General features: G+C 42.9%; 1 protein-coding gene and 1 long non-coding RNA gene across 2 annotated transcripts; one reads left to right on the top strand and one right to left on the bottom strand.

Moving 5' to 3' along the window:
* Positions 1-221: 221 nt before the first annotated feature.
* Positions 222-26,127, bottom strand: LOC127612076 (actin-related protein 3). The gene is made up of 12 exons (XM_052083051.1): positions 25,793-26,127; positions 22,086-22,141; positions 21,743-21,867; positions 19,495-19,605; positions 16,550-16,645; positions 16,327-16,434; positions 14,941-15,084; positions 7,744-7,917; positions 6,457-6,549; positions 6,206-6,331; positions 5,829-5,912; positions 222-1,090 (listed from the first exon to the last, which is right to left on the bottom strand). The coding sequence occupies exons 1-12, from the start codon at positions 25,834-25,836 to the stop codon at positions 995-997; spliced, it is 1,257 nt and encodes a 418-aa protein (XP_051939011.1). The 5' UTR covers positions 25,837-26,127; the 3' UTR covers positions 222-994.
* Positions 25,348-26,308, top strand: LOC127612116 (uncharacterized). Its single transcript, XR_007965573.1, has 2 exons — positions 25,348-25,434; positions 25,757-26,308. It is a non-coding gene; the product is annotated as an uncharacterized LOC127612116 (long non-coding RNA).
* The last annotated feature ends 5 nt before the right edge of the window (positions 26,309-26,313 follow it).

The raw sequence follows: 26,313 nt of genomic DNA, 5'->3' as shown, positions 1-26,313 counted from the left end.
TAAAAACAAAGAATTATCTTTTTACTTGATGTGACGTCCTCGTAAGTGGACGCCAGGCCCTTATAGTCCAAAATTTAACATTATAGTCTTGAAAACCAAAGACGTCATGTCCACACATGTGGACGCCAGGTCCCATGGATGAGCAGGAATGCTCCAAGATGGCTGACACACCTTGTGACACAATTGGGGCATGACTGAAAATAAAGTACAAGAAACTGCAGTTTTAAGAAACCAATTTTCGCCTTTATTGGAATGTAACAAGGCATTAAATACACAAATTGCGTTCTCTCAATAATTTGGTGTATAATAAAAAAAAATCAAACAATAATTGAGAGTTATTTGAATTCAATTGCATCATTATAGCATAGAATAATTTTTCTTTCCCTGCATCACAGAGGTGGAAACCTGCCACTGTCCGAAGTGAAAGCCGATGATTCAACACTTGAGAATTAGAGGACAGACCACACTGACACATAGGTAATAATTGTGAGACTACTGATTAGTTTGGTAAATACTGTGCATCGAGGCGGCACCGTTCAGATGAAACAGTCAATTGCTATTTCTTTAACCCCTTGATATCATCCTGGACTTACAATTTAAAAAGGCATGTCATATAAACAAGCTCTTCATATGGTATATGTTGTGTATTTGAAGCCAGAAAAGAGCTGCAGCAAAGCCGGGTTCGAAACTTTCACCTTGAAGTTGCAACATTTATTTTGTATTTATTATTCAAGGCCTCCACCAAACCCAGATATTCTGAACTGTTCACTTCACCGCTCTCAGCATTCACTGAATGTTGCGTAGAAGAAAACAAACAAGCAAAGAATAAGCAACAAACGGTTTCGTAAAACCATTCGCCTGGCTTTGAAAAGAAACAAAAGGCAGAAGGGGAAAAAAAACAGTCAGGTGTCTCCTTGGCTGTCTCAAGAGCACCACCTCTCCAATGTGTCCTTGTAACCTTCCCTGTCACCCGCCGCACTGCTGTTCGATGTAGTTAAGACATGACTCCAAACACAGGATTGTGGCGACAGATGCTAGGCCCAATCTCTTCATAGTCCTTTTTGGTGTGGCAAACCTGGTAGAACTCGGGCTGCGGGACAACAGACAAAGAAAAGGCAGCGTTAAAACACATCTGAAGGAAATAAAAACAGAAACACTAAAAATATATACAAAATACCAAATTTCCTGTGTTGTTTCTCTTTCAGTCAAACTGCTGCAAACTACTCTGAAATCCCTTTAAAAATCTACATTAAAAAAAATGACTCGAGATGATCTTTTGAAGAGGACCCCGAAAGCCTTTTTTGGATGACGTTCAACCAACTTCTCCAACACAAAAGAATGAAGAAAGGAGCTTTGATAAAGCAATGTGACAAACGGACACATTCAATTCAAACACCTTCAATTGAGGTGAGCCACAAGGTAAAGACGTTCACTGGGCACCTTTAAGTGAGGGGAGGGAGTTAACATGTTTCTGGGTTCAAAAGGAAGCAAGACATGAAAGGGTTCAGAGGGAGGAGCTTGCTGTGAGTACAGTCCATTTTGGAGTGGAGAGTGAAGTGACATGATTCGCCTTTGTCTCCTGATGTCATAATTTATGGCATTTCCGCAACCTACACCTTGCACTCAATTACACTCAAGCCAAGAATAATTTCCACTGCAGCGCACCTGATGAGCTCTCAACTCAACTGTATTTATAGAGCACTTTAAAACAACCACCGCTGTATACCAAGTGCTGTGCTGGGGAGCAAATATCGTATGTGCTGTACAACAATAAACAATAATTTAATAATAAAGACAGTAGAAAGCACAAAAGCAGTCAAACTGAAAATCAAGTCTGAGTCATGCTGAGTCAAAAGCCAAAGAATAGAAATAAGTTTTGAGACGGGTTTTAAAGATGAGGGCAGTGAGGGGACTTGCCAAATGTTCAGTGGGAGGTCATTCGAAAGAGAGGGACCAGTAACAGAAAAGGCTCAATCCCCTCTGAGCCTCCGCTTAGTTCTTGGTACCTCTAATACTGTAATGTCTGCTCGCAGAGTGGAGTAGGTATATTCTTTAGAGCTGTCAGTTTAGCGCGTTTTTATTGGGATTAATTTAAATGAATTTTAACGGGATTAAATTTTTTTCTCGCGAGATTAATGCGGCACACGTCACAAGCGGATGTTACTTGTTTGGAACTATTTTGTGTGGAAGGTTACAGTGTTCTGTGTCCATATAAATATAGCGGGTGGAGCTTCTCTGTGTTTGTCTGACAGTGGTAGCGACCTAGCGAAAATAAAACGTCTCCAGTGTTGTCATTCGAAATGAGGTCTAGACAAAAACTGTAGAGAGACTTCCACACAAGAAGGACCAACACAATCAACATAGCCTGACTATGTTAGGGGGAGTGACCCCTCCTCCCCCTTTTAGAATGGTTTGCCCCAGCAGCACGGGAGAAGTGCGTGCGCTTTTTTGTACGGCGGGCAGTTTTGAATACAGCGGCACATAATGAACACTGGTGTCCGGTGTCTCGTTATTCTTCAACGAACATACAGAAACAGACTGCTGTGTTCACAGTAAACTTGAGAAAAACGAAGTATCTAACCATGGTTTAAATCTACTATAGGCTGAGTACTAGTTTACCTTGGATGTGCACTTTATGTTATATTGCTCTGTTTTGATTTTATTAAAAAAAAGCTCTTAAAGCAGCTGTTGTGTGACAAAATATTATTTTCACTGTTGTTGATGGACAGTAATATTGTGTGAGAGATTATGTGTGAATAACTGCTCCAAGTGAAAAACGTTCATGTAAAATTGAAAATCAAAATTGTTAATTCAGTAAATATTTGCATTTGCCACATAGAAAACTGATTCATGATTCCATGTTGATGAGAGCATTAAAATGGGTGAAAAATAGGACAAAAAATGTAAAAGGAAATTCAGAAACGATAAAAAATGTGTGAGTAATCACGATTAATTTTTTAGTCCATTTGAGTTAATTGTGACAGTTGCATTTTTAATTAGATTAAATATTTTAATCGTTTGACAGCTCTAATATTCTTACACATTGTGGACTTGACTTTGACGTTGGTGATTATTCTGATGAAGAGTTACAAATTATATATGACTAGCTGGTTCGCCGCCCCCCAAAGGCTCATCGGCTAGTTCCTGCAGAAGGCTGGTGGGCCTTTGGCCCACAAAAGTGTTGTTGCTTGGTTCAACTTTTTGTTCATCTTCATTGCTTATCGTGAAAATAAAGAGATGTTTAGCTCTACTAAATAACTAACAATTTCATTGCAATGCTTGTGGGTAGACGACATTTTTTCGCTAAGATGCCCGCGCGATCGTAGTGAGCCACTGTCTGAGCGGCGCAGTGGCGGCGCGCAGTGGCGGCACGCAGCGGCGCGGTGAAGTAGGTACGTTTTGAAAAGGGACAGACGGAAGGACAGACCGCGTGCGGGACGACGCGCAATATATATATAGATATACTTTTCTTGCTCTAGCTCTCGGTAAAGGCGGACACGTTTTTCCCCTTTGGGACAAATGCTGCTGGGTACAGCTGAGATCCTTGGCTGAAGTGGAGAATGGTGTGCTCGACAATATTGTCGGGAGAGGATGTGGAAGACATTTATATAAGATAACCTTTATTTGTCTCACACTGGGGAAATTCACAGTCTACAGCAACAAAATTGGAGGGTGTAGAACAGAAAAAACAAAGTGTTGCAAGCACAAAATAAATGATTCAGAAAAAGAACACAGTATAGAATGCAATATAAATATAAGATATAGATATAACCATTACGTATATGCAACTGCATATATGCAGCATAAGGTGGCTGTGCCATTTACCATATTGGCCTGAAAATAAGACGGCCCTGATTATAAGATGACCCCCTCTTTTTCAAGTTTGAAAAAATACTTTTTGAACACTAAATTAATCTTTATACAGAAAATAATTACAGTACATATGAAACAAATGATTATAACAACACATTTGAGAGAAAAAGCATGTTATTTTGCCTCATTAAAATCTAAAGTGCAATCACATTCGTAAATGAATGGCTTCTAGTTTCCGTACCGCTTGATCCTCACTAGGGTCGCGGGGGGTGCTGGAGCCTATCCCAGCTGTCTCCGGGCAGTAGGCGGGGGACACCCTGAATCGGTTGCCAGCCAATCGCAGGGCACACATAGACGAACAACCATCCACGCTCACACTCACACCTAGGGACAATTTAGAGTGTTCAATCAGCCTGCCATGCATATTTTTGGAATGTGGGAGGAAACCGGAGCACCCGGAGAAAACCCACGCAGGCCCGGGGAGAAATGTAAATTACATGATAACTTCAGCTGCCGGTTAACCTGGCCGATCTTCGACCCACTTTTCTCTAGATTGTCACTATGTTTCTCCATTTTCTGTTATCTCTTCTATTATTTTCTTCCCTTTTCCTTCTTACTGCTATTTTTTATTTTTCTTCTTCGTGCTACCACTATTTTTATTCTTCGTAGCAGGGGTTGTTAACTTTGGCCTGGGGAGTCATGTTCAGCATTCGCTTCATTGATATTTGGCGCCATCTAGCATCGTGAATGGTTATAATGTCTCGACCCCGAATATAAGATGACCCACACTTTTTCAGTCTTTTCATTCATGAATGAATGAATTTTTCAGTCTTATTTGTCTTAATGCAAAAAAACACCACCTTACAGTATATTCGGGCCAATATGGTACAATGGTTACAGATTTTCACATATGTTTGTTCAGCAGCCTTATTGGCTTTTTGATAACAGGTATCCTGCTGTTTGGTGTTAGCAGTTTCCTGATCTATCGCTAAATTCAACCGGTTGCCTCAGCTTCATTGGAAAATCACAAGCTGGCAGCCTACATGGAAAGTGTGGGGCGGGTGATCAAAACTTAGACTCATGCGTTGAATGAACGCAACCACAAAGTGGATGTGGTGTTGGAGTCACTTCGCAAAATGGAAAAGACCGGGAGGAGTTGTACCGTCCTGGAAAATTGATTGACTGATTGATGAAGAATTTGGCAGATCGACACCACGGAGAGTCACATGCTAAAAGACATTCAAGGCTGTCTGAAACAGTAGACAACCTGTCTCCAAAACAGCTTACGTAAAAGCCGGCATCATTTCTGAGGAGCCACACGATAACAAGACTGACTCTGACAATGACGGGAGGGAACAATGATGCATGTGCCTAAAATCCTAATCATTTGTGTCTTAAATGAACATTTAAGACACAAATGATTAGGATATTGGTGGAAAAAATAACGCGTAAATTTCTAAATACTTCAATAAAGTACAACCGAACTCAGTTTTGCTCCCGCTGCCTTTTCAAAAACATACGCTAGCATGCAACTATGTTGTTTCGTACGTTTTTCCATGCCTGCGTTCAATAATAATGCGTTTTGTAGCACCCAGATCTCACACTACACTTTTTAATTCGATGCGCCGTGTGGTTGTCAAAATACGTACGGTAAGCCTTGCTTTTTGTGGAACCACCTCAAATAATTTCCTGTTTAATTAGGCTCAGATGGGAAGCAAATTATCAAACCTGTTTGAAATGGAGATCAGCGTTCTAGTCAGTGAACAAACAGGAGAATCCTCATGAGCACAACCACAGAAATGTGACAATGCCTTTTTAATTTTTGCATAATGCATGCCCACTAATTTGGGGCACATTTTAATGTCATTCAAAAGTACAACTCCACTCATCCGTCCAGCCATTCTCTGTTCTGCTCACTTGTTAATTGTGAATGTGGTTACAAAGTTACAATCATGACATACAAAGATCGCATTAATTTACCGGTGCCTGCAAGTGTGTATTGCTTTGCTACTTACGGTTGATGCTAACATCGACCCTCCAAACCAGACAGCATATCTCTGCATATGATGAGTGATAACTTGGACATCAATTGGTTTGGGCTGTAGGGAGAAGGATTTGACAGAATTCATACCTTACAAATCATGGCATGATTAAGAGTGGCAGCTCATTTTTAACTCATTTTTGAAAGCCCACAAAAAAATGGGAGTTCTGTCGCTATATAGGCATTGAACCTACCATAAATAAGGTTGAGCCCTCTTTGTTCATCGTGAAAAAAAGTGCATTTCTACCTTTGACCATTCTTTCGTAAAGCGCAGGTGAACATTGGTAAGTTTCTTTGCAGTACTCGTTTCCAAGAAAACTTTTGAGACTAAATAAGAACCATGTTCCTCACCTTCAGTTTGCCCCCACTCAGTTCTTCACTCATCTTCAGTCTGGCATCAACAGTCCTCTTTAAATCTCTCTGCAGACGGCGACCAAAGTCCCTGAACATAGTGGAGCCTCCAGACAGAACAATATTCTGAGCAAGAAAAGTTTGATTAAACGTTGACTTACTAAACTAAAATCAATTAATGGGTCAGTCAGACATGTAGTGTCAATATGGCTGACAATGAATTCTGTAGTACTTTGTAAATGCCACCTTACCTTGTAGAGAGGACGCCTGACATCAATAGGGCAGTTCTGGATGACCTCGTCAACAACCTCAGAGATAGGTTGGGTGAAGTCTGGGTTGGCAAACTAGTTTAGTAGTAAAAAAAGAAGGCGAGAAATCAAGGGACAAGAAGTGTAACCGCATCATGTTGTATCTAGACGCCTCCACTGTCAACAAACACTGTGCTGCGCAGCCTCTGGCTAAGAATAAGAACAATAAGAATAAGAAAACCTTTATTCGTCTCACAATGGAGAAATTCCCAATTATAATAGCAGGAGTCCTGGCTTGTCATTTAGACCAGCCAGAGCTCTCTGATTCCGCACCACGAGTGCCCATCGGACGGTTATGCTTTTGATTTTACAGGGCTTTCATCTTGGATGGTATGTGTGTTACTGCATAAAATAATTCATGGTTTTCTGGCTGTTTTGTGTAGGACTGCGTATTCCATTTTCTCTCTTGACAATTGCTATTATACAGTTCACATTTGGTTATGCTCCGCCGGAGTGAAAGGAGTTCCAGTGAGACTTTAGTGAAAATTTCACTCAGTTATTCTGGTGTTTCGTATTAGCAAGGCTTAGCATTAGCATGCCACCCACTGTTAATTACAACTCGTCCGCCTTTCGTGCTCCAGAAACATGTCAAGTGTTTATTTGCCACCATGAGTGCGATGATGAGTCACTTTTAAAGGAGCAGCTGCTATTTAGCCACGACACTAGCTGGCTAGCCAGCCAGCCTCCCAAGGACTCACGGCGCTGCAAAGCTATTTGAAGAGGGGTCATCACAATTGGTTGGTCGAGGCCAAACATTGTTTGCAACCTTGCACAATGGAGGGAAAAGGGCAAGAAAGATTTACCTTAATAATCATTTGGGAGTGTCAAATAGGAATGGCTAATACGCATTAGTGGTTGGTGCTCATCACACTTTCAAGACGTAAAAAAAATGAATGCAGGATGTGTAGGTTAATTTCAATGACCGGGAATTTTGTTTACCATTTATATTTCCTTATTATGACAAGGTATGCTATTTACAAAGAAGTAGCATCTTACGAAAACAATGTGATGTAATGCATGTTGACATGGCCTTCAACAACTTTTTCAGTTGTGTCATAGTTGTCTCTTAAATGGATCTTGGTGATGAAAATACATCTTAACGTTCAGAGGGATCAGAATTGAATAGATTTTCATTGAAGGGTCTTATTAAGTTCACGTTTTGGTCGTTGTTAGAAAAATAAACTTGTTTGTGGTGGGGTTTTTTTTTCTTATTTTGTATTTTGAACTTACCTCAGGGTGAAAGAAGATCTCAGGCCCCAGAAACCGCTCATATCCCACATCAATAGTGAACTCTTTTTTACTGATGGTGTTGATGCCGGTGTATTGCTTAATCCACTTGGAGCCGTCTGTGTCATACTTGTTGAACTCTTTTACAAGATCTGGGCACACATAGCTGAACCTTTCCTAAAAGGGACATTAAGAGTTTACATTTATGAGTCTGACCATGACACAGGAAAACAAGAACGGCAATAATATCCTGACAAACTTGCTCAAATCAACAGGATGAAATCTGACATATTTCATAACAATCATTGCTCCCACTGAACAACTTTTCCTAAAGTATATTACCGGTATTATGATATCATTCTAAGTTTCATAGAAGTCAGAGGTTCTCCTTGCTGGAAACTATACAACCACTTCACAGCAAGTAGCAGAGGAAATGATTGCATTTTTTAAAAATCAATCAGTATCTATAATGTTAACCCTCAAATGCCTTACATTCTGGATCTGTATGTCTCTTATTAATGAGAGGAATTTCTAATACAGTTTGTACAGTTTGTTTCAGGACTTGTCCTTTAAACAGAAAATCATGAGGGAGAATGTTTGGCCGTCAGTCTGTGACCTAAATCTGAAGCGCAACTTGGGTTCTGCAGGAGGACAACACACCACCAAGTCAACTTCTGAACGGGTTACTAAAAAACAGTGTTGTGTCCGAGGACCGGCAACCCGAGGCCACCGCCAAGGCCAAGAACTTGACTCAGAGGCCAAGGACTTGGAAAATGTTCCGAGGCCAAGGCCAAGGACCAAGGACTTGCCTCCAAGGCCAAGGACCAAGGACTGATTATTTAATACTAAGAGGAGTCAAGCAAAAAGTCCATCCATCCATCATCTACCGCTTAGTCGCGGGGGCAACAGCTTTAGCAGGGAAGCCCAGACTTCCCTCTCCCTAGCTACTTCGTCCAGCTCTCCCCGGGGGATCCCGAGTCGTTCCCAGGCAAGCTCGGTGACATAGTCTCTCCGCGTGTCCTGGGTCTTCCTCGGGGTCTCCTCCCGGTGGGACATGACCGGAACACCTCACCGGGGAGGCGCTCGGGAGGCATCCGAATCAGATGCCCAAACCACCTCATCTGGCTCTTCTCGATATGGAGGAGAAGCGGCTCGACTCAGCCCCTCCCGGATGACCGAGCTTCTCACCTAAGGGATCTCTAAGGGAGAGCCCGGACACCCTGCGGAGAAAACTCATTTCGTCCGCTTGTAACCGGGATCTCGTTCTTTCGGTCACGACCCATAGCTCGTGACCATAGATGAGGGTTGGAACGTAGATCGACCGGTAAATTGAGAGCTTCGCCCTTTGGCTCAGCTCCTTCTTCACCACGACAGACTGATACAACGTCCGCATCACAGCAGACGCTGCACCAATCCGCCTGTCGATCTCCCGCTCCCTCCTGCCCCCACTCGTGAACAAGACCCGAAGATACTTGAAGTCCACCACTTGGGGCAAGATCTCCTCCCCGACCCGGAGGGGGCACTCCACCCTTTTCCGACTGGGGCCCATGGTTTCAGATTTGGAGGTGCTGATCTTCATCGCAACCGCTTCACACTCGGCTGCGAAACGCTCCAGTGAGAGTTGGAGAGCCCTGTTTGAAGGAGCCAACAGCACCACATCATCTGCAAAAAGCAGGGATGCAATACTGAGGCCCCCAAAACGGACCCCTCAACGCTTCGGCTGCGCCTAGAAATTCTGTCCATAAAGGTTATGAACAGAATCGGCGACAAAGGGCAGCCTTGGTGGAGTCCTACCCCCACTGGAAACGATTCCGACTTACTGCCGGCAATGCGAACCAAACTCTGACATCGGTGATATAGTGACCGAACAGCCCGTATCAGGGGGTTCGGTGCCCCATACCCTCGAAGAACCCCCCACAATCTGAGGCTTGACTTCCTGACGGACCCTCCTCTCCAGCACCCTTGAATAGACCTTACCAGGGAGGCTGAGGAGTGTGATCCCTCTGTCGTTGGAACACACCCTCCGGTCCCCCTTTTTAAAAAGAGGGACGACCACCCCGGTCTGCCAAACCAGAGGCACTCTCCCTGTTGACCACGTGATGTTGCAGAGGCGTGTCAACCAGGAAAGCCCCATAACATCCAGAGCCTTGAGGAACTCCGGGCGGATCTCATCCACCCCTGCGGCCTTGCCACTGAGGAGCTTTTTAACCACATCGGTGACTTCAGCCACAGAGATAGGAGAGCCCACCTCAGAGTCCCCGGGCTCTGTTTCCTCCAAGGAAGACGTGTTGGTGGAGTTGAGGAGGTCTTCGAAGTACTCTGCCCACCGGTTCACAACGTCTCATCCCCACTGTACACAGTGTTAGTGGTGCACTGCTTCCCCCTCCTGAGACGTCGTATGGTGGACCAGAATTTCCTCGAAGCCGTCCGGAAGTCGGCTTCCATGGCCTCACCAAACTCTTCCCACGCTCGGGTTTTTGCCTCGGCGACCACCGAAGCTGCGTTCCGCTTGGCCAGTCGATACCCGTCAGCTGCCTCTGGGGTCCCACAGGCCATAAAGGCTCGATAGGGCTCCTTCTTCAGATTGACGGCATCCCTTACTGCTGGTGTCCACCAGCGAGTACGGGGGTTGCCGCCACGACAGGCACCAACCACCTTGGCACACAACTCAGATTGGCCGCCTCAACAATAGAGGCACGGAACATGGTCCACTCGGGCTCAATGTCCCCCGCCTCCCCCGGAACATGGGAAAAGCTCTGTCGAAGGTGGAAGTTGAAACTCCTTATGACAGGGGATTCCGTCAGACGCTCCCAACAAACCCTCACAATACGCTTGGGTCTGCCAGGACGGACCGGCATCTTCCCCCACCATCGGAGCCTACTCACCACCAGGTGGTGATCAGTTGACAGCTCCGCCCCTCTCTTCACCCGAGTGTCCAGAACATGCAGCCGCAAATCTGTTGATACAACTACAAAGTCGATCATTGAACTGCGGCCTAGGGTGTCCTGGTGTCAAGTGCACATATGGACACCCTTATGTTTGAACAAGGTGTTCGTTATGGACAATCCGTGGCGAGCACAGAAGTCCAATAACAAAACACCACTCGAGTTCTGATCGGGGGTGGGGGGGGGCGTTCCTCCCAATCACGCCCCTCCAGGTCTCACTGTCATTGCCCACGTGAGCATTGAAGTCCCCCAGCAGAACAAGGGAGTCCCGTCCCCTAGCAGAACAAGGGAGTCCCCAGCACACCCTCCAAGGACTCCAAAAAGGGTGGGTATGCTGAGCTGCTGTTTGGTGCATATGCATAAACAACAGTCAGGACCCGTCCACCCACCCGAAGGCGGAGGGAGGCAACCCTCTCGTCTACCGGTGTGAACCCCAATGTACAGGCACTGAGCCGGGGGGCAATGAGTATGCCCACACCTGCTCTGCGCCTCTCACCGTGAGCAACTCCAGAGTGGAAGAGAGTCCAACCCCTCTCGAGAGAACTGGTACCAGAACCCAGGCTGTGTGTGGAGGCAAGCCCGACTATATCCAGTCGGAAATTCTCTGCCTCACACACCAGCTCGGGCTCCTTCCCTGCCAGAGAGGTGACATTCCATGTCCCAAGAGCTAGCTTCTGCAGCCGAGGATCGGACCGCCAGGTACCCCGCATTTGGCTGCCGCCCAGCTCACATTGCACCCGCCCCTTTTGGCCCCTCTCATGGGTGGTGAGCCCATGGGAAGGGGGACCCACGTTGCCTCTTCGGGCTGTGCCCGGCCGGGCCCCATGGGTGTAGGCCCGGCCACCAGGCGCCTGCCAACGAGCCCCACCTCCAGGCCTGTCTCCAGAGTGGGGCCCCGGTGACCCGCGTCCGGGCAAGGGAAACCTTGGTCCATATATTGTATTCATCATAAGGGTCTTTGAGCCGTGCTTTGTCTGGCCCCTCACCTAGAACCTGTTTGCCATGGGTGACCCTGCCAGGGGCATAAAGCCCCAGACAACTTAGCTCCTAGGATCATTGGGACACGCAAACCCCTCCACTAGGGTAAGGTGACGGCTCACGGAGGGGCAAGCGAAAAGTCTGCTTTCAAAAAATACGCAGATAAGCATGTTATACATGGCGATCGAACAAATTAATTTTCATAACGATCACGTAAGTAAAGCAACAGCTGCGATAAAAGTAATATATTGGTCGTTGGTCGAAATAGCTGTATTGATATACACGCTGATCAAAGAAATTATATTTTCGCTCAGTAAAGCAAGAGTTGACCATAAGAGTAATTTATTGGGCGATAAAATAGCCAAACATGATGTATCACTTGTAGGTGAAAAAAATTTGTTAATTTTATGTGTTCAGTTATTTCCGTTTTCACTGCCCTCTGAATAGGGTTTGTCTGTCCGCATGGAAGGATTACTCTTCCGTCCGTTTTTGATCATTTATTGAAACAGACAGTAGTTGCAGAAACAGTAGAATGATATCAGAAGCAGGAGCAGATAGTATAAGCAGATGCAGGATAAGTAGCAGATTCAGGATAAGGAGCAGTAGAAGGGAGCAGATAATAACCTAAAGTAAACAAATGCAATTTAATGAATATATCTACCTTAGGCATCACGATGTAAATGTGTATAGCAGTGATAATTTTATGGTTTACCGCCAGTGAGTCCCAGTGACTCGCTGATCAGAAAAGTATGAGTCTCATTATGCATTTAGAGAGTCCCAAATTTAAAATTCTGAAATGGTCTACTTATTCAATTGCATATGGTAATAAGACAAACAACAACATATACATAGCTGCAAAAATTTAAATAATTCAGTAGCAGGCCTGAGGATTTTGGAAGTTCACGGTTTTTCGGTTCCGTCAGATTACCCATGGTCATTAATTTTGGGTTCCGTAAACGTTCATCATGGGAACCCATTTTTCTATTTTGACTGATATTCATAATCAAGAATTCTGAAACTCAAAACCATAATGTTTCAAGGGCAAATGTTTGAAAACTATGCATTAAGAATGAACATTACATCAGCAGCTGTGTACTCCAGGTTTATTCAAAAAAATAAATGGATCAAAATATGTTGTACTGTACTCATATGGCACCATGAATACAGCATACCACAAAATCAGAGTATTTTTTTCCAATCTCACACTGCAAAGATTAATTTACTGGTAATCATTAATACAGGCAGGTATTGATGTGGCTTGACATCCTCTTCCCAAGACGCATGTGTAGTATTATTATTATATTATTATCTACTATCAATTTGACGAAAGAATCGAACCACGTCATCATTAGTTCTACCAACAGTTAACATTAGCATTGCTACACATTGTGACAAATGTTTTATTCATAAAGTTACAATGCTACAACCAGTAAATGATTAAGAATAACCAATACTGTTTCATCATATTTTTCATAGCGATGAGTTTATAGATCTCATGACCAATTTGCCTCGTAATCGTGCCTCACGTCATATCTCGCTCTCGTGTTCTGTGCATACGTCACAGGTGAGTTTAGTGATACGCCCTTCGGACAATTCATACGAAAAATCAGACTGGCATTCCCATTTCTTAAATGTCGTAATTAGTAGACCTTTGTGAGTTTATTTTGCCGCCATCTCTAACTGTCATCCGCAAGATTCCAGTGTGCGGACTAAAATGGCAACCCGCATGCGCACATCACGTTATCTGGCCCCCACACCCCAACACTGAAAACAAAACGAAAGTAAATTAGAAGAAACTCACTCACACACCACACCACAAACACACATGCGGCACAGTAAAATCGCGTTGATCACACAGGAGGGATTCGATACAGTCAACTCGTGTGTGGTGACTTTTATGGTTAAATGATTTTTCGGTACCGTCAAAATGAGGCCACGGAAATGACACGCTGCCGGTAACGACAGTGAAATCCTCAGGCCTGCTGCAGTTTTTTTGGTTTTCTTTTGACTGAGAAATTTCCTTGCGTCCCAAAAACGCACATTATTTGGAACTGTTCACCCCACGGGAAAATTATGAGTCTCGGACGCGGGACGCAGAGGTAACGAGATGGCTGGTTGACATTAATTAATTTAATACCTTCAACTTCACAATAATAATAAATAATTCTACCAACCATGATTTCAAACTATGTATTATCAATATTCATTATTCCAAACATGAGAAAGCAAACATAACTGGAAACGATCAAAAGGACTCCAAATCCCAACGGCCAAACCCGGAACTGAAGTGCCAGCATGATTGACTCCTGAAACGCAAATTACTTGGTTCAAACAAACATTCTAGTGCCACCGCACAAACGTGACTACTGTGCAAAAATAACTACGGTAAATAAAAGACACCACTGTTACAGAAAGACTTCACACGCTATTTAAACTGCCGACCGCGAACGGAACGAACCGTGATTGAAACCAACTGTGATGCCGTTCTTTATACGTTGCGCTGTCACCTGTCAGTGGCAGCCCCGCCCCTCTTAAAGGGCCAGATAAACCCATCAATATGTTTTTCCCTGGTTGGACTTTGTTTGAATTCTTCTTGATTTTTGCGGTCCTCTGACCCACTTTTAAGATGTGGGCGAGGGATTAGAGCCAGTGTTGTGCCCGAGGACCGGCAAGCCAAGGCCAAGGACTTGACTCCAAGGCCAAGGACTGGCTCGAGGAGCAAAACACTGCTAAAAACAAAATGAAGGTTTTGAAGTGGCCAAGTCAAAGTATGAACTTGCATTAAAGCAAAATGCTGTGCCCACATGTTTAAACCCGCCAGTGTCGCTAAAAGACAGCAAATCTCGATTTAAGAGTGGGCCAAAATATATACAGTTATTGCAGTTGAGGATGGCCCAACCAGTTGGCAAGTAGTTTTCACCTAGGACCAGGAAACTTTGAATAGTTTCCCCGCCCCCCATTAAAAAAAATAATAAAATCTTACATGGGTTATCTGTCTAATTATTTACATTTAATTCATGATTGTAAACATTAAAGTGTCAAAAATATGCAAAAGATTAGAAAAAATCAGAAGAGGGCAAATACTATTTTAAGGCAGCGTACAAATGGATAGGCTGTGTTGTGCCAGTGGTAAAGTGTCAAAGGACTGCAGCTTCATTGAATGTATACTGCATTCAACATTCACTTGGCATTGATTTTCTAACCCTTCCAACTATGGTTGAAAAAGTGATGTGTAATGGAAAATAAATATCAGCAAAAAATGAAGATAAGGACAAACCTTGACCGCCTTGGCTGTCTCCAGTGACTGCTCTGGTGGGATGCCCACCTCCCTCTCTCTGAGAAGCTGCTGGGTGAAATAGGTAATGTCTCGTCCTGCGATGGGAATGTGCTTTATACAGCTGCCAATAACATAACCTTCAGCCTAGAGGACAAGAAAACATTAACAATGAGAGGAAAGAAAGAGGCTTCCATCCAACTTGCTAATAAGGTTGGTGTTGTGCAAAACAGGAGAATTTTACACACTGATGTCAATTACATTTATGTAATGAGAGCCCGAGTGCATAAACACATATATTTTTATGCCTATTCAGACCACAAACATTGTGATTCAATCACCCTGAAACTGTAATGTGCTGTGCAAGAACATGTTTGTGAGCTGCATAATCCTTCCGATATTTGAAACACCATCAACTATCCAAGATCAATTTCTCTCACTGTGCAAGTTATTGGGTAAAAATCTTTCTTCGATTAATTTGGGGAAATGGGGCAGGGGTATTCCAAATTGACAACTCTAAATAAATGCCCTATTGAGTGATAACATTAGATATACAGGTATTTATATTATATATACAGTCTATATTATATATAGACTGTATATAATTTTGTCACAGCCATAGTGTAGTCACAGTTTCCCTCGGCAGGCCATTGTGATTGTATTATTAAAAATACAGGACACAATTAATGGAGAAGTAGTTTTGAAATCACAAATCAAGCATAGTAGTTTGTTCAACTGTTGTTCAAGTTACTGTAATAACGTAGCAAGAAAATGCTTGCAATATGACAAGTTGAAATTTTGGTACAGATTTTAACAAGCATCATGCGAGTTGACCTGCTTGATTTGCTTTCACAGGCCACAGAAAATAATGTGGCTGGCCAGGTCTGGCCAACGGGCGTTCAGTTTGACACCTGTGTTGTAGGTCATCACACACACCCTGTACCAAATGTGGAATATAAGCGTCTTTTTCATCTGCTCTGCATCCTCCCGAGTGGTCCTCTGTGGCAAGTGTTTAAACCACTTTTTTCGTCATTTCGCCCAGCCATATTTTCTTTTATAGTTCAGCCAGTAAACCATTCTGTGTTTTTTTTTTTGTACAAATCAGATGAAAGTCAGCTGTTAACTTAAAGGAGGTCCGATTCGAAATAAGAATGCCAGCACCAAAACACTTTATGGCTACAATGACGGGGTGCCTCTTGTCTTTTGCCCGAAGTCAGCTGGGATAGACTCCAGCTCCCCTGGAAGTTGTATCAGGAAAAGCGGCAGAAAATAAATGGATGGACTAGACCGATTTCTTAAGAGAAAAATGAAGGAGAAGAGAGAAATATGAAGACTGAGAAAAGGGTCATTTGTGTGACTGTAATGAGGATTGCTTGTCAGCCCACTTACCACAGGGATGACATGGGTTACACCGTCACCACTGTCAATCACAGTCCCAGTCAATGTCCTCTCGCCTACTTGCCTGGACGTCCAGGATGCTGCGAGAGCAAGCACGGCCTAGATTGAATGTCACATGTTGATATTGTTATTCAAGCAAAATGTGGACATAATCATTCAATAGTTGCGCAGCATCTTCCAAATACAAGCGGAACATTAAGTTTATGGTTCTGACCTGCACCGCAATGTAGAGTCCTGGTACGTTGAAGGATTCAAACATGATCTCTGCTGTGTATTCTCGGTTTTCTGGCGTGTTCAGAGGAGGCTCTGTCTGTAATTTATTTAAAAGACACGTGCGCGCACACACACACGCACACACACACACAAATATTTTGAATATAATTAGAACTGTTTCCATCGTCACATATGGTCATGATCTGTACAGGTACAGAGCAGTACAGGCATACTCAATGCATGACAACTTCAGTCAACAGGTTACTCTCCACTTCACAAAAACAACAGTTAACAACGGCTCGATCGCTCTGCTATCCTCATACCTGTCAACCGGTTATCCTTCCTAACAAGGAACTACAAGTCAGTTTTGTTTCCGATTTTGTTTGACATAGTGCTTACATCACAGGGTCACCAATGTGGACATATTGTGGTTGACGACACAGGAGTTGAGCACGAGTCAAATCAACAGTTTACTCTGCACCCCCACCTGCCCCCCTCAGGAAAATCAGGGAGCAATGTCGGTTTTCCTCATAACTGGGCAACAGGAGTCTCCACTCCTAACCTGGAGGCGGAAGTGTAAACCCTCATAAACATAAATGTGGTGGGTCAGGTGAGATTTTCAATTGATTCAACAAGATTGTTCTGATTCAAAAGAATTGTGTTGCCTTTTTTGAGGCCATACCTCAATTGAACAACAGCTTAACTTACTCGAAGCCGCTTCATCACTACCCAAGCAATGGTGAGGCAGTTCTTTTGTCAAAAAACGCTTCATCTTCAAAAGATAACGCAAAGTCATGGGTGCCCATCAATAACGTGTTTAGTTGCGCGTTTTACTGCACATTCTGTCAAAGAATAATTTTTAGAAACCAAAGTAGAGAAGGAAAACCTGGACTGTGATTGACTGCCATCCAGTACATTTCTGTTGTATCTGAGCTAGTGAAAAGGCTCGCAGCTGGTCACCGTAATATCACGATTCTTGAACATATAATCATCCAGCCCTGCTTACATTATTGCCCTTTGGAAGGTATTTGATGAAGGTTTGTGAGCGGCTCATGTGTGCCATAGAAAAATATATATACTGTAAATTCCGGATTACAAGCCGCTACTTTTTTCCCCACGCTTTCAACGCTGTGGCGTGTAATATAAAGCGGCTTTTTAATTTATTTTTTTTTCATCGCGGGAAAAACATGGACCAATAAAGTGAATGAGTCTTTCACTGAGGTCCAATGAGATTGTATGACTAATGACAACTTCTGCTCTTTTTGCCATAGCTGGGGAAAATTACTACACAGGGGTCCAATGATATTGTATGATTACCGGTAATCACGACTTCCTTATTTCAATCTTTATTCTAACCCTGATCAACATGGAGAATACCAGACGAAAAGCATATGATGCAGCTTTTAAACTAAAAGCGATCACTTTTGCAGTTATGGAAGGAAATCGAGCTGCTGCCCGTTATCTTGGCATAGATGAATCGATGGTGCGAAGGTGGAGGCTCCGGCAAGAAGAACTGAGCCAGTGTAAAAAGACAACCAACGCTTTTAAAGCTTTTAAAGGTGGGCCGTCGTAGTGTTATAGATTCATGAAATGAAAGCCTGTCTATTTGGGCACGCACAATGTGCACAATGTCAGCAGCTCCCTTTCAATTACGAGGACAAACTTGCTTCGTTCCGCACATTCACACAAACAAAGATAGCGGAGAATTCCATCAGCCCAGATGAAATTATAAATATGGACGAAGACCCTCTGACATTTGATTTGCCTCTCACTCCGACTGCAAATAAAAAAAGGTGACTCCTCCGTCATACTGAAAACAAGCGGTCACGAGAGAACACATTTTACCTGTGTTTTGAGCCGTGCAGCATCGGGCCTAAAGCTGCCAACGATGATCATTTTTAAGCAACTGACTATAGAAATAATTTCATATATCTTTTCCTATTTATATGATTTGCATTATACTATTTAAAGCCTAGTGGGCTGCAGTATTTCCCCTCGTAATTACGCAAATGCACATCAAGATCTCTCTTTGTCTGGCCTCTTATTATGCGTTTCAGCGTAATCTCGTTGTGCCAATGCATTTATCATGCTCGTAAAAATATGGAGATTATTTTCGCTTTAAGAAATTTTGCGTTTTTTTTCTGCGGGTGTTCAGCAGGGGACCGCACCCAGAGGCGCTCCACGGCGGCAGGGACGCAGAAGCGAACCCCCGCCTACTCATTGGCCAGCGGTTTAGAGTACGGTGCGGCGCATATATTTACAAAATTGATTTTTCTTCATAAATCTGAGCATGCGGCTCTTAATCAGGTGTGGTCTGCAGCCCGGAATTTACAGTATATTATTTGTTTCTCCCTACGGAAATGCGGCGGCGGACCGATGGTTGGGAACTTCTGTTGTACAGTACCCTACATTGAGCTTGATATTATAGAAGTCTAGTTTATCTATGTATGCCGGTTTGTTTTAGGTCTTTAGCAAATTTAAATGTAAATACAGTGATATCGAATACTGGTCACTTGAAAGTAGATGTAAATAATTTTTTGTGTCTACCGTAATCGGCCATTAACTCATTCACTCACAAAGACGTATTTAGATCTGTTTTCAGACGCCACACATTTGATCCCAGCTCCTCATTTTATATTGACTGTACTTGAAAAGGGTCTCAAAATAAATTTCCACATATATGAAAATGAAAATACATTTTCATGTATTTTCAGACCCTTTTCAAGTACAGTCAATATAAAATGAGGAGCTGGGATTAAATGTGTGGCGTCTGAAAAGAGATCTAAATATGTCTTTGGGAGTGAATGAGTTAAAGACATACAATTTAAATGTGCCTACAGAGGCACAATGCTACTTTTTTATTCATTGTGGTTGCAAAAGGTTCTAAGTTGTCACAAACCATGATTCAAGACGCTGAGTCAATATAGAGCAGAGAAGTGTTCTCACCAAGAGGAAGTAGTGGTCTTCAGGTTCAGCCCTCAGGTACTTGAAAATGATTTGCTCCATGAAGCGCTCCATGAGGTCCCAGTCTTCTACAATCCCATGACGAATTGGCCACTGTTGACATCCAATAATTGGAAGAACAAAATGAAAACAACAGACACTACACACATAACAGTGTCTCCAAAATGTCACAAAAAGTGGATACACAGGTTAATTATGTACCTTATGTCACCTAGTGACGCGTACCGTATTTTCCGCACTACGCGGCACACCGCAAAGTCTTCCATTTTCTTAAAAGCTCACAGTGCGCCATAAAATCCGGTGCGCCTTGTGTATGCTCATTACTGTAATATGTCGACCTCAAGATGGCTCCTTGCTGGAGACATGCTTACAATGTTATAATTTGCTGTTAGTTCAGTGAACTGTGTCACTGCTTTATTAAATACGTTTTTGTTGCAGCTCCAGAAAAAGGAGAGCTGTGGTGGGGTTTTTTTAAACGCACACTTTATTAATGGTGTTCACAGTCTCAACAAATACAGGTAAGTCTTTGTCCATCTCCATGCCTTCTCATCTTCCGTTTGACTCGAGAGGCGTTCAGGACTGCCTCTGAAAAATATAAATTAACAATTCTTTCAACGAAACTATGAAAATTGAAAATAATGCATCAAAACAGAAAGTCTAGCAAGGAAATCACAAAATAAATTCGATAGCCCTACCCCCCACAGAATTTATTTTGTGATGTTCTTGTTTGTACTTGTGTAATACTGTACACAACAATGGAATAAATAAACACTTCTAAGAGTACAGTCTCCTACATTTACTGACCTCTTGTTCTGTTGGAGCTACGCTCAAGGAAATGCCAACAGAAATTCTGTACGGTGGGCTATAGAATTTATTTTGTGATGTCCTCGCTTGATTTTCTGTTTTGATGCATTATTTTCAATTTTCGTAGTTTCATTGACGTAATCGTTAATTTACGTTTTTCGGAGGTGGTCATGAACGGCTCTCTGGTCGAATGGAAGCATAGCTCCAACTAGTGGATGCATTGTAGATTGCGCCTTATAACCCAGTGTGTCCAATATATTAAAAAAAATTACAAAATAGGCCATTCATAGAAGGTGCGCCTCATAATCCAGTGCGCCTTTTAGTGTGGAAAATACGGTACTTAAATTGTTGTCTTATATCGGCCCATGCATCGCAGTTAAAGAATTTTTCGACCAATTAAGCGGAATGGAATAATTTCTCGCAGTGCACTTGGTGATCACTCATGGCACATGAATGTGTCATGTTATAGTAGTTGGGATTAGAAATCAACTGTTCTACAGGAAACACAATTATTACTGTAAAGCATATGGTCACAACCAATTTATCGTCTTATTCATGATTTGGAATTGATGTACAGCTATGGGATTTAATTAATATATTTATTTTTTAACTGAATGGACTACACAGACTATTTTGGGTGAAAATATTTGGATGGGAACAAGTTTCCAGTTTCCATTTATTCTAAAATCCCGGGATGCACTGTGGAGTGAAAAGAACCTCACTCTTGAAAAGCATGTTCATGTCAGTTTGTATACCGTAAAAGGTATATTAAATAGCTCAGAGCTGGTTTCAAGGTGGAAATGTCCTCCCAAAATGTGACTTTTTAAAGACGAAGGAAACGCTCCGACAGCCAACTCTGGTGCGCCAGCCATTATGTTCAGCTATTTATTTGAACAAATTTACCATTGAGCTAGTACGAAAGTTTATACATTTAGCAAGACAGTGTGACTATTGCAACATTCAATCGAGGAAGTTATTGTGTCCGTCTTTCTCTCATCCTGCAGTTAAAATTATATGCTTGTCATTAATCGTATTTTATTATTAGTTGTCTTTTATGTTTTCACAACCTAAATTTTGCTGCATTTGCACCATTATTGTTTTGGAATGCCATTTGTATTTATATGTTTCATGTCCACGTTTTTGACCAGTTGTCATGGCTTTGTTTCAGCTGTAGTGCTGATTTGTTAACAAAAAGGAAATGCCTCCAGCTAAGAAAAAGAATATCAGGGGTCTCAAACTCAGTTCCTGGAGGGCCGCTGTCCTGCATGTTTTCCAAGTCTCCCTGTTGCAACACAGCTGATTTAAATGATCACATCATCAGCAAGCTCTGCGGAAGCCTGACATTGAACCTGTTCATTTGAATACAAAGGGTACACGGCATTTCTTCTCACTCAATGAATGGGAAAATACATTCAAGGTCAAGTACCTTTGTGGAATATGTGGGCTTGTCGACAGCTTCATCTCCGATGTAGAAATCCAAGTCATCCACCCCCTTCATCATTCTCCGCTGAGCTTGGTCTCCAACCTTAGCAGACTCTTTGATGGCAATACCTGACAAGAAAATTTGAATTTACATAGTCGACAAAATTGAGTTGCGAAATTGGAATTGTCTCATGAAAGCAGCTTTATTTCATTCAAAGTAAGTACATAAAATTGTAAACAATTCAAACTTTTGTGGATCGCTGAAGCACTGAAACACTTCCTCTTCTAAAAGGTACATTGTGGCATGCTGAGCTGGTGTGCGCCGAAATCTATAGTGCAAAACTCACATGATGGAATGATGAATTGTGGCTCTGTGTTCCCTGCATACCCCAGTTTGGTGTAACTGCAAGAGAAAAAATAAAGAAAAAAGTGTCATTCGCCTGGCATTCCCACAATCAATGTATTTTTTTTCCTCTTAGTTGAATATGAACAGTTCCGTGTTACAGCATGCCCAATGTCACAGCGATTACGCAGCTGCTCAAAAGCGGCCAAGATGGCGCTGCGCAGGGTATGTCATTATTTTGATACTTACTCAGCTAAAACTTCTTTTCCAGAAAACAAGGTCACGGTCGTCTTTATTGTCAAATATGCTTTATGTATGACATGCAGCATCGATTAAATTTCTTCCTCTCAATCCTCTTCAGTGCAAACATGCAAACATGCTGTGCATTAAACACACAGCTAAGACAAGATAGCAGCTAATGTAATGTAATGTGAACAGTATAAACAATTAGATGCCATTGTCATTTGCACGATTAAGGTTTATACACGCTGCCTAATTGGGTGAAGGACAATGAATGTTCAGTGGTGTGTTGCTTAAAGTAAGACTAGCTTTTGCAAAGAATTTCAAGTGAACTTTTTAAGTGGTCTACTGGGGTGGGATTCTTCCAACAGGAAGTCTCCTAAAAAATTATAATAAAAGTCTATTTAGGACGGGGCGGCCCGGTAGTCCAGTGGTTAGCACGTCGGCTTCACAGTGCAGAGGTACCGGGTTCGATTCCAGCTCCGGCCTCCCTGTGTGGAGTTTGCATGTTCTCCCCGGGCTTGCATGGGTTTTCTCCGGGTGCTGCGGTTTCCTCCCACATTCCAAAAACATGCATGGCAGGCTGATTGGATGCTCTAAATTGTCCCTAGGTGTGAGTGTGGGTGTGGATGGTTGTTCGTCTCTGTGTGCCCTGCGATTGGCTGGCAACTGATTCAGGGTGTCCCCCGCCTACTGCCCGAAGACGGCTGGGATAGGCTCCAGCACCCCCCGCGACCCTAGTGAGGATCAAGCGGTTCAAAAAATGGATGGATGGTCTATTTAGGACTTGGCTGATTTGTTAACAAAAAGGAAATTCCTCCAGCTAAGAAAAAAAATTATCCATGAGCAAAATACATATTAAGCATCACCATTCAACAATTGGTAGGTACATAATAGGGTTTCAAAATTCTCTCCCGTCTTTTTCAAGTAACTACTATGTCTAGCGCGTTGCGAGGCACATGCCAACCAGATGTACTCCTGTCTTGGGAAAGAGCAGACATCCTGTTCTCTGGGCTGAGATGAGAAAAGTAGTTGACCGCTGCCAAATGACTGGGGTCTGATAGGCCACATTCATTCATTCATTCATTCATTCATCTTCCGTACCGCTTGATCCTCACTAGGGTCGCGGGGGGTGCTGGAGCCTAACCCAGCTGTCTCCGGGCAGTAGGCGGGGGACACCCTGAATCGGTTGCCAGCCAATCGCAGGGCACACATAGACGAACAACCATTCGCACTCACACTCACACCTAGGGACAATTTAGAGTGTGATAGGCCACATCCTAGTCATAATAGTGTCTACAGAGGAATAAAGCAATCCTTACTTAGATTTGATTCCATTTTAGAGTTCTACCAGGAACAGAGGTGACACGGTTTGTCCCAAAATTTGCTTCATTATTCATGCATTAATATACAAAACAAACAAACAAAAATGTATCACACACACAAATACTGGCTGACACATTTCATTGATATTTATTCACCTATAACAAATGCCTGGAACCACTGACAGCAAAGCATTAGATACTGTAACTACTTTTCCGTAACACAGGTCTGCACAGTAGTTTCCACTTCTCAGCACGTGTTGCTGAAAGCCGAGTCTTCCAAGATTTTAGGTCATGATGTATTGGTGATGTTTTTAAAACAGCAATCCAAACATCTTTTTCATTGAACTCTGAGTTAATATCAGATGTCCCTTGTTTAAAAACACAAAGACAGACTCTGTGAATAAATAATATGTGGCAGCAAACATACTTCAGGCCTTCATACCATTGAACAGTCCCAGCTTGCCCACTTCAACCTGCCTCAACAGGCTTGAACAACACCCCAAGTCTGGGTGGAGTTATTTTGGCAGGAGACACCTAAGTAGACTGAATTCCTGTGCTAAACTACTCCTAATAAATGAATGGATTCAACAACTTATGACAATTTACGGTATTATATTTTTTAAGACGCTTAGGATATGAGTTGATCAAAACTAACTTCTAGATAGTTCAAGAAATTCTTATAACATTATTATTTCAATAAATTTCAACCACAGGACAGGCTATGTAAAGTGGCAAAAACACACTGTAACTCATGACATTCACATTCATGTGACGGCGTCATAAAGTATCAGTTCATTGCTGTCCGTTTTTTTTAACCCCCAGACTTCCAAACATCTGCCTTCAAGTTTATTAGCGCTGATTTCGGTGCTTCCGCCGTATTGTTTTCAAATGCTACTCTCGCGTAGTAGTGATGAGATCTTGCGGGACCTAAGAGGTCACATTAATTCATAGGAAAAATATCAATTTATGGTTTTAAGAATCGATATCGCGTGATGAAAAGGAAAATCTATTTTGTTTTGAAGAGTCAGTGCAGCTCAGCCTTGGCACAGGGTCATAACAAGCAAAATGGTTTTGGCGGTCAAGTCAAAGTGTTTTGAAACATCCATCCATCCATCATTTGATCCGCTTATCCTCACAAGAGTCGCAGGTGTCCTGGAGCCTATCCTAGCTGTCTTGAGGCAGCAGCCAGGGTACATACACCTTGAACTGGTCGCCAGCCAATCGCAGGGCACACGTAAACGAACACCCGTTCGCGCTCACAATCACTTGGGACAATATAGAGCGTTCAATCAACCTACAGTTGAGAACCACTGGTAGAAACCCGTTTGCAGGTTGTGCTATGTGAGGAGTGTCTAAAATCTCTACATGAAAACAATCCAAATCCTTGCATGCAGATTCTGGTAAATGTAGTTATTTGCACAAAAACATTGTTATAATAAATTAAAGAAATCGCCACGTAAGGAATGAGGAAGACACATTTCTAAAAAGACAGCAAATGGCAAACAATGCGAAACGAACAAAATGTTGGATAAACGCAAACTGAACTATAAGAGGGGTTGCTTCCTGCTATTCTTTGCAGAAAACGCCACATTACAGACGATCAAATATTTCAGAAATCATCAAAAAGCCCACGATGCAACGAATAACCTTATATGGACTAAAAAGAATGAATGAGGAAGTCCGCGCTGCAGCGAATGCTGTAACTGCGCATGCTCAAATGGAGCGCAGACACGGACACAAGGTTGGGCGGAAAGCGTCCAAGAACACGTAAGTTTTGGATCCAAGAGTGTAAGTCAAATACAGGGTCACTTAATGAATTAAACAGGTGCGAGGTGATAACTTATTTTCTGGTGTGGGTCTGTACGACATTATAAACACATTGAAATCTCCTCAGCAGGAAGAAAGATTGTGATGAGTTGCCATAGGCAAACAAGCAATGTATGACACACATGAAAGACCACTGAGCAGGCTAACTCTGATAATGTTAGTGTTTCAAAAGATTTGCCGTCCGTAGCTCGGCTTGTTGACTATCCAATAACACAATGAGACGCGGAGACCTCCACACCCCGTTATTGCTGCTGCTCTTGACAGTGTCTCTCCCTTGCAATAGGTAACACCCGGGCCCTGTGCAGCACATATATCTTACCCTGTCCCGCAGTCCACAACACACGCCGGTAGCCGTCCAGCCATCTTTTCCCGAGTTTCTGGTGTGTATAAAGGGTAAGATGACGTCCAGCAGGCTGTGTGAGCAAAAGAAACGAACCGGCGAGCTGTCCACAGGCGGAACCCTGAGCCCAGCCCGCAGAGTGGCGTTGCGTTGCGTTGCGTTTCCACTTTCCACTTCCGTACTCGGCGTCGATAGACAGGCAGGAAAAGGCAAGATGGCGGAGGCCGGCTAAATAAAGGAAGACGCGGGCAGAGTTCTATCGCTGTCCATCACAGCGAGAAGAAAATGTCACTTTAGAGTACAGTGGGAAATAAAAATGTTTTTAATGTGTTAATTTGATTGATTTCCTGTTACGAGATGTTGTGTAGTACTACACTAACGTCACGAGTGTCAAAAGTAACACAAATTTAGGGTAGTGTGCCAGCTAAAGTGCTGTGTTCGAGTGCGTTCGCATTACTTTATGTGTGTGTACAACAATAAATAATTTCCAGCACATTCAC

The sequence above is a fragment of the Hippocampus zosterae genome, chromosome 12, assembly GCF_025434085.1.
Source record: "Hippocampus zosterae strain Florida chromosome 12, ASM2543408v3, whole genome shotgun sequence".
Lineage (NCBI taxonomy): Eukaryota > Metazoa > Chordata > Actinopteri > Syngnathiformes > Syngnathidae > Hippocampus > Hippocampus zosterae.
This window is presented reverse-complemented; position numbering and strand designations above follow the sequence as displayed.

Bases quoted from the DNA above. Each gene is read 5' to 3' on its own strand.
- LOC127612076 (XM_052083051.1), bottom strand. From the start codon at position 25,836: ATGGCTGGACGGCTACCGGCGTGTGTTGTGGACTGCGGGACAGG. The intron at 16,646-19,494 runs GTGAGAACACTT...AATAAATTACAG, and splicing joins AAGACCACTACTTCCTCTTG to ACAGAGCCTCCTCTGAACAC. The intron at 1,091-5,828 runs GTAAGTAGCAAA...GTTGTCCCGCAG, and splicing joins GGTCGATGTTAGCATCAACC to CCCGAGTTCTACCAGGTTTG.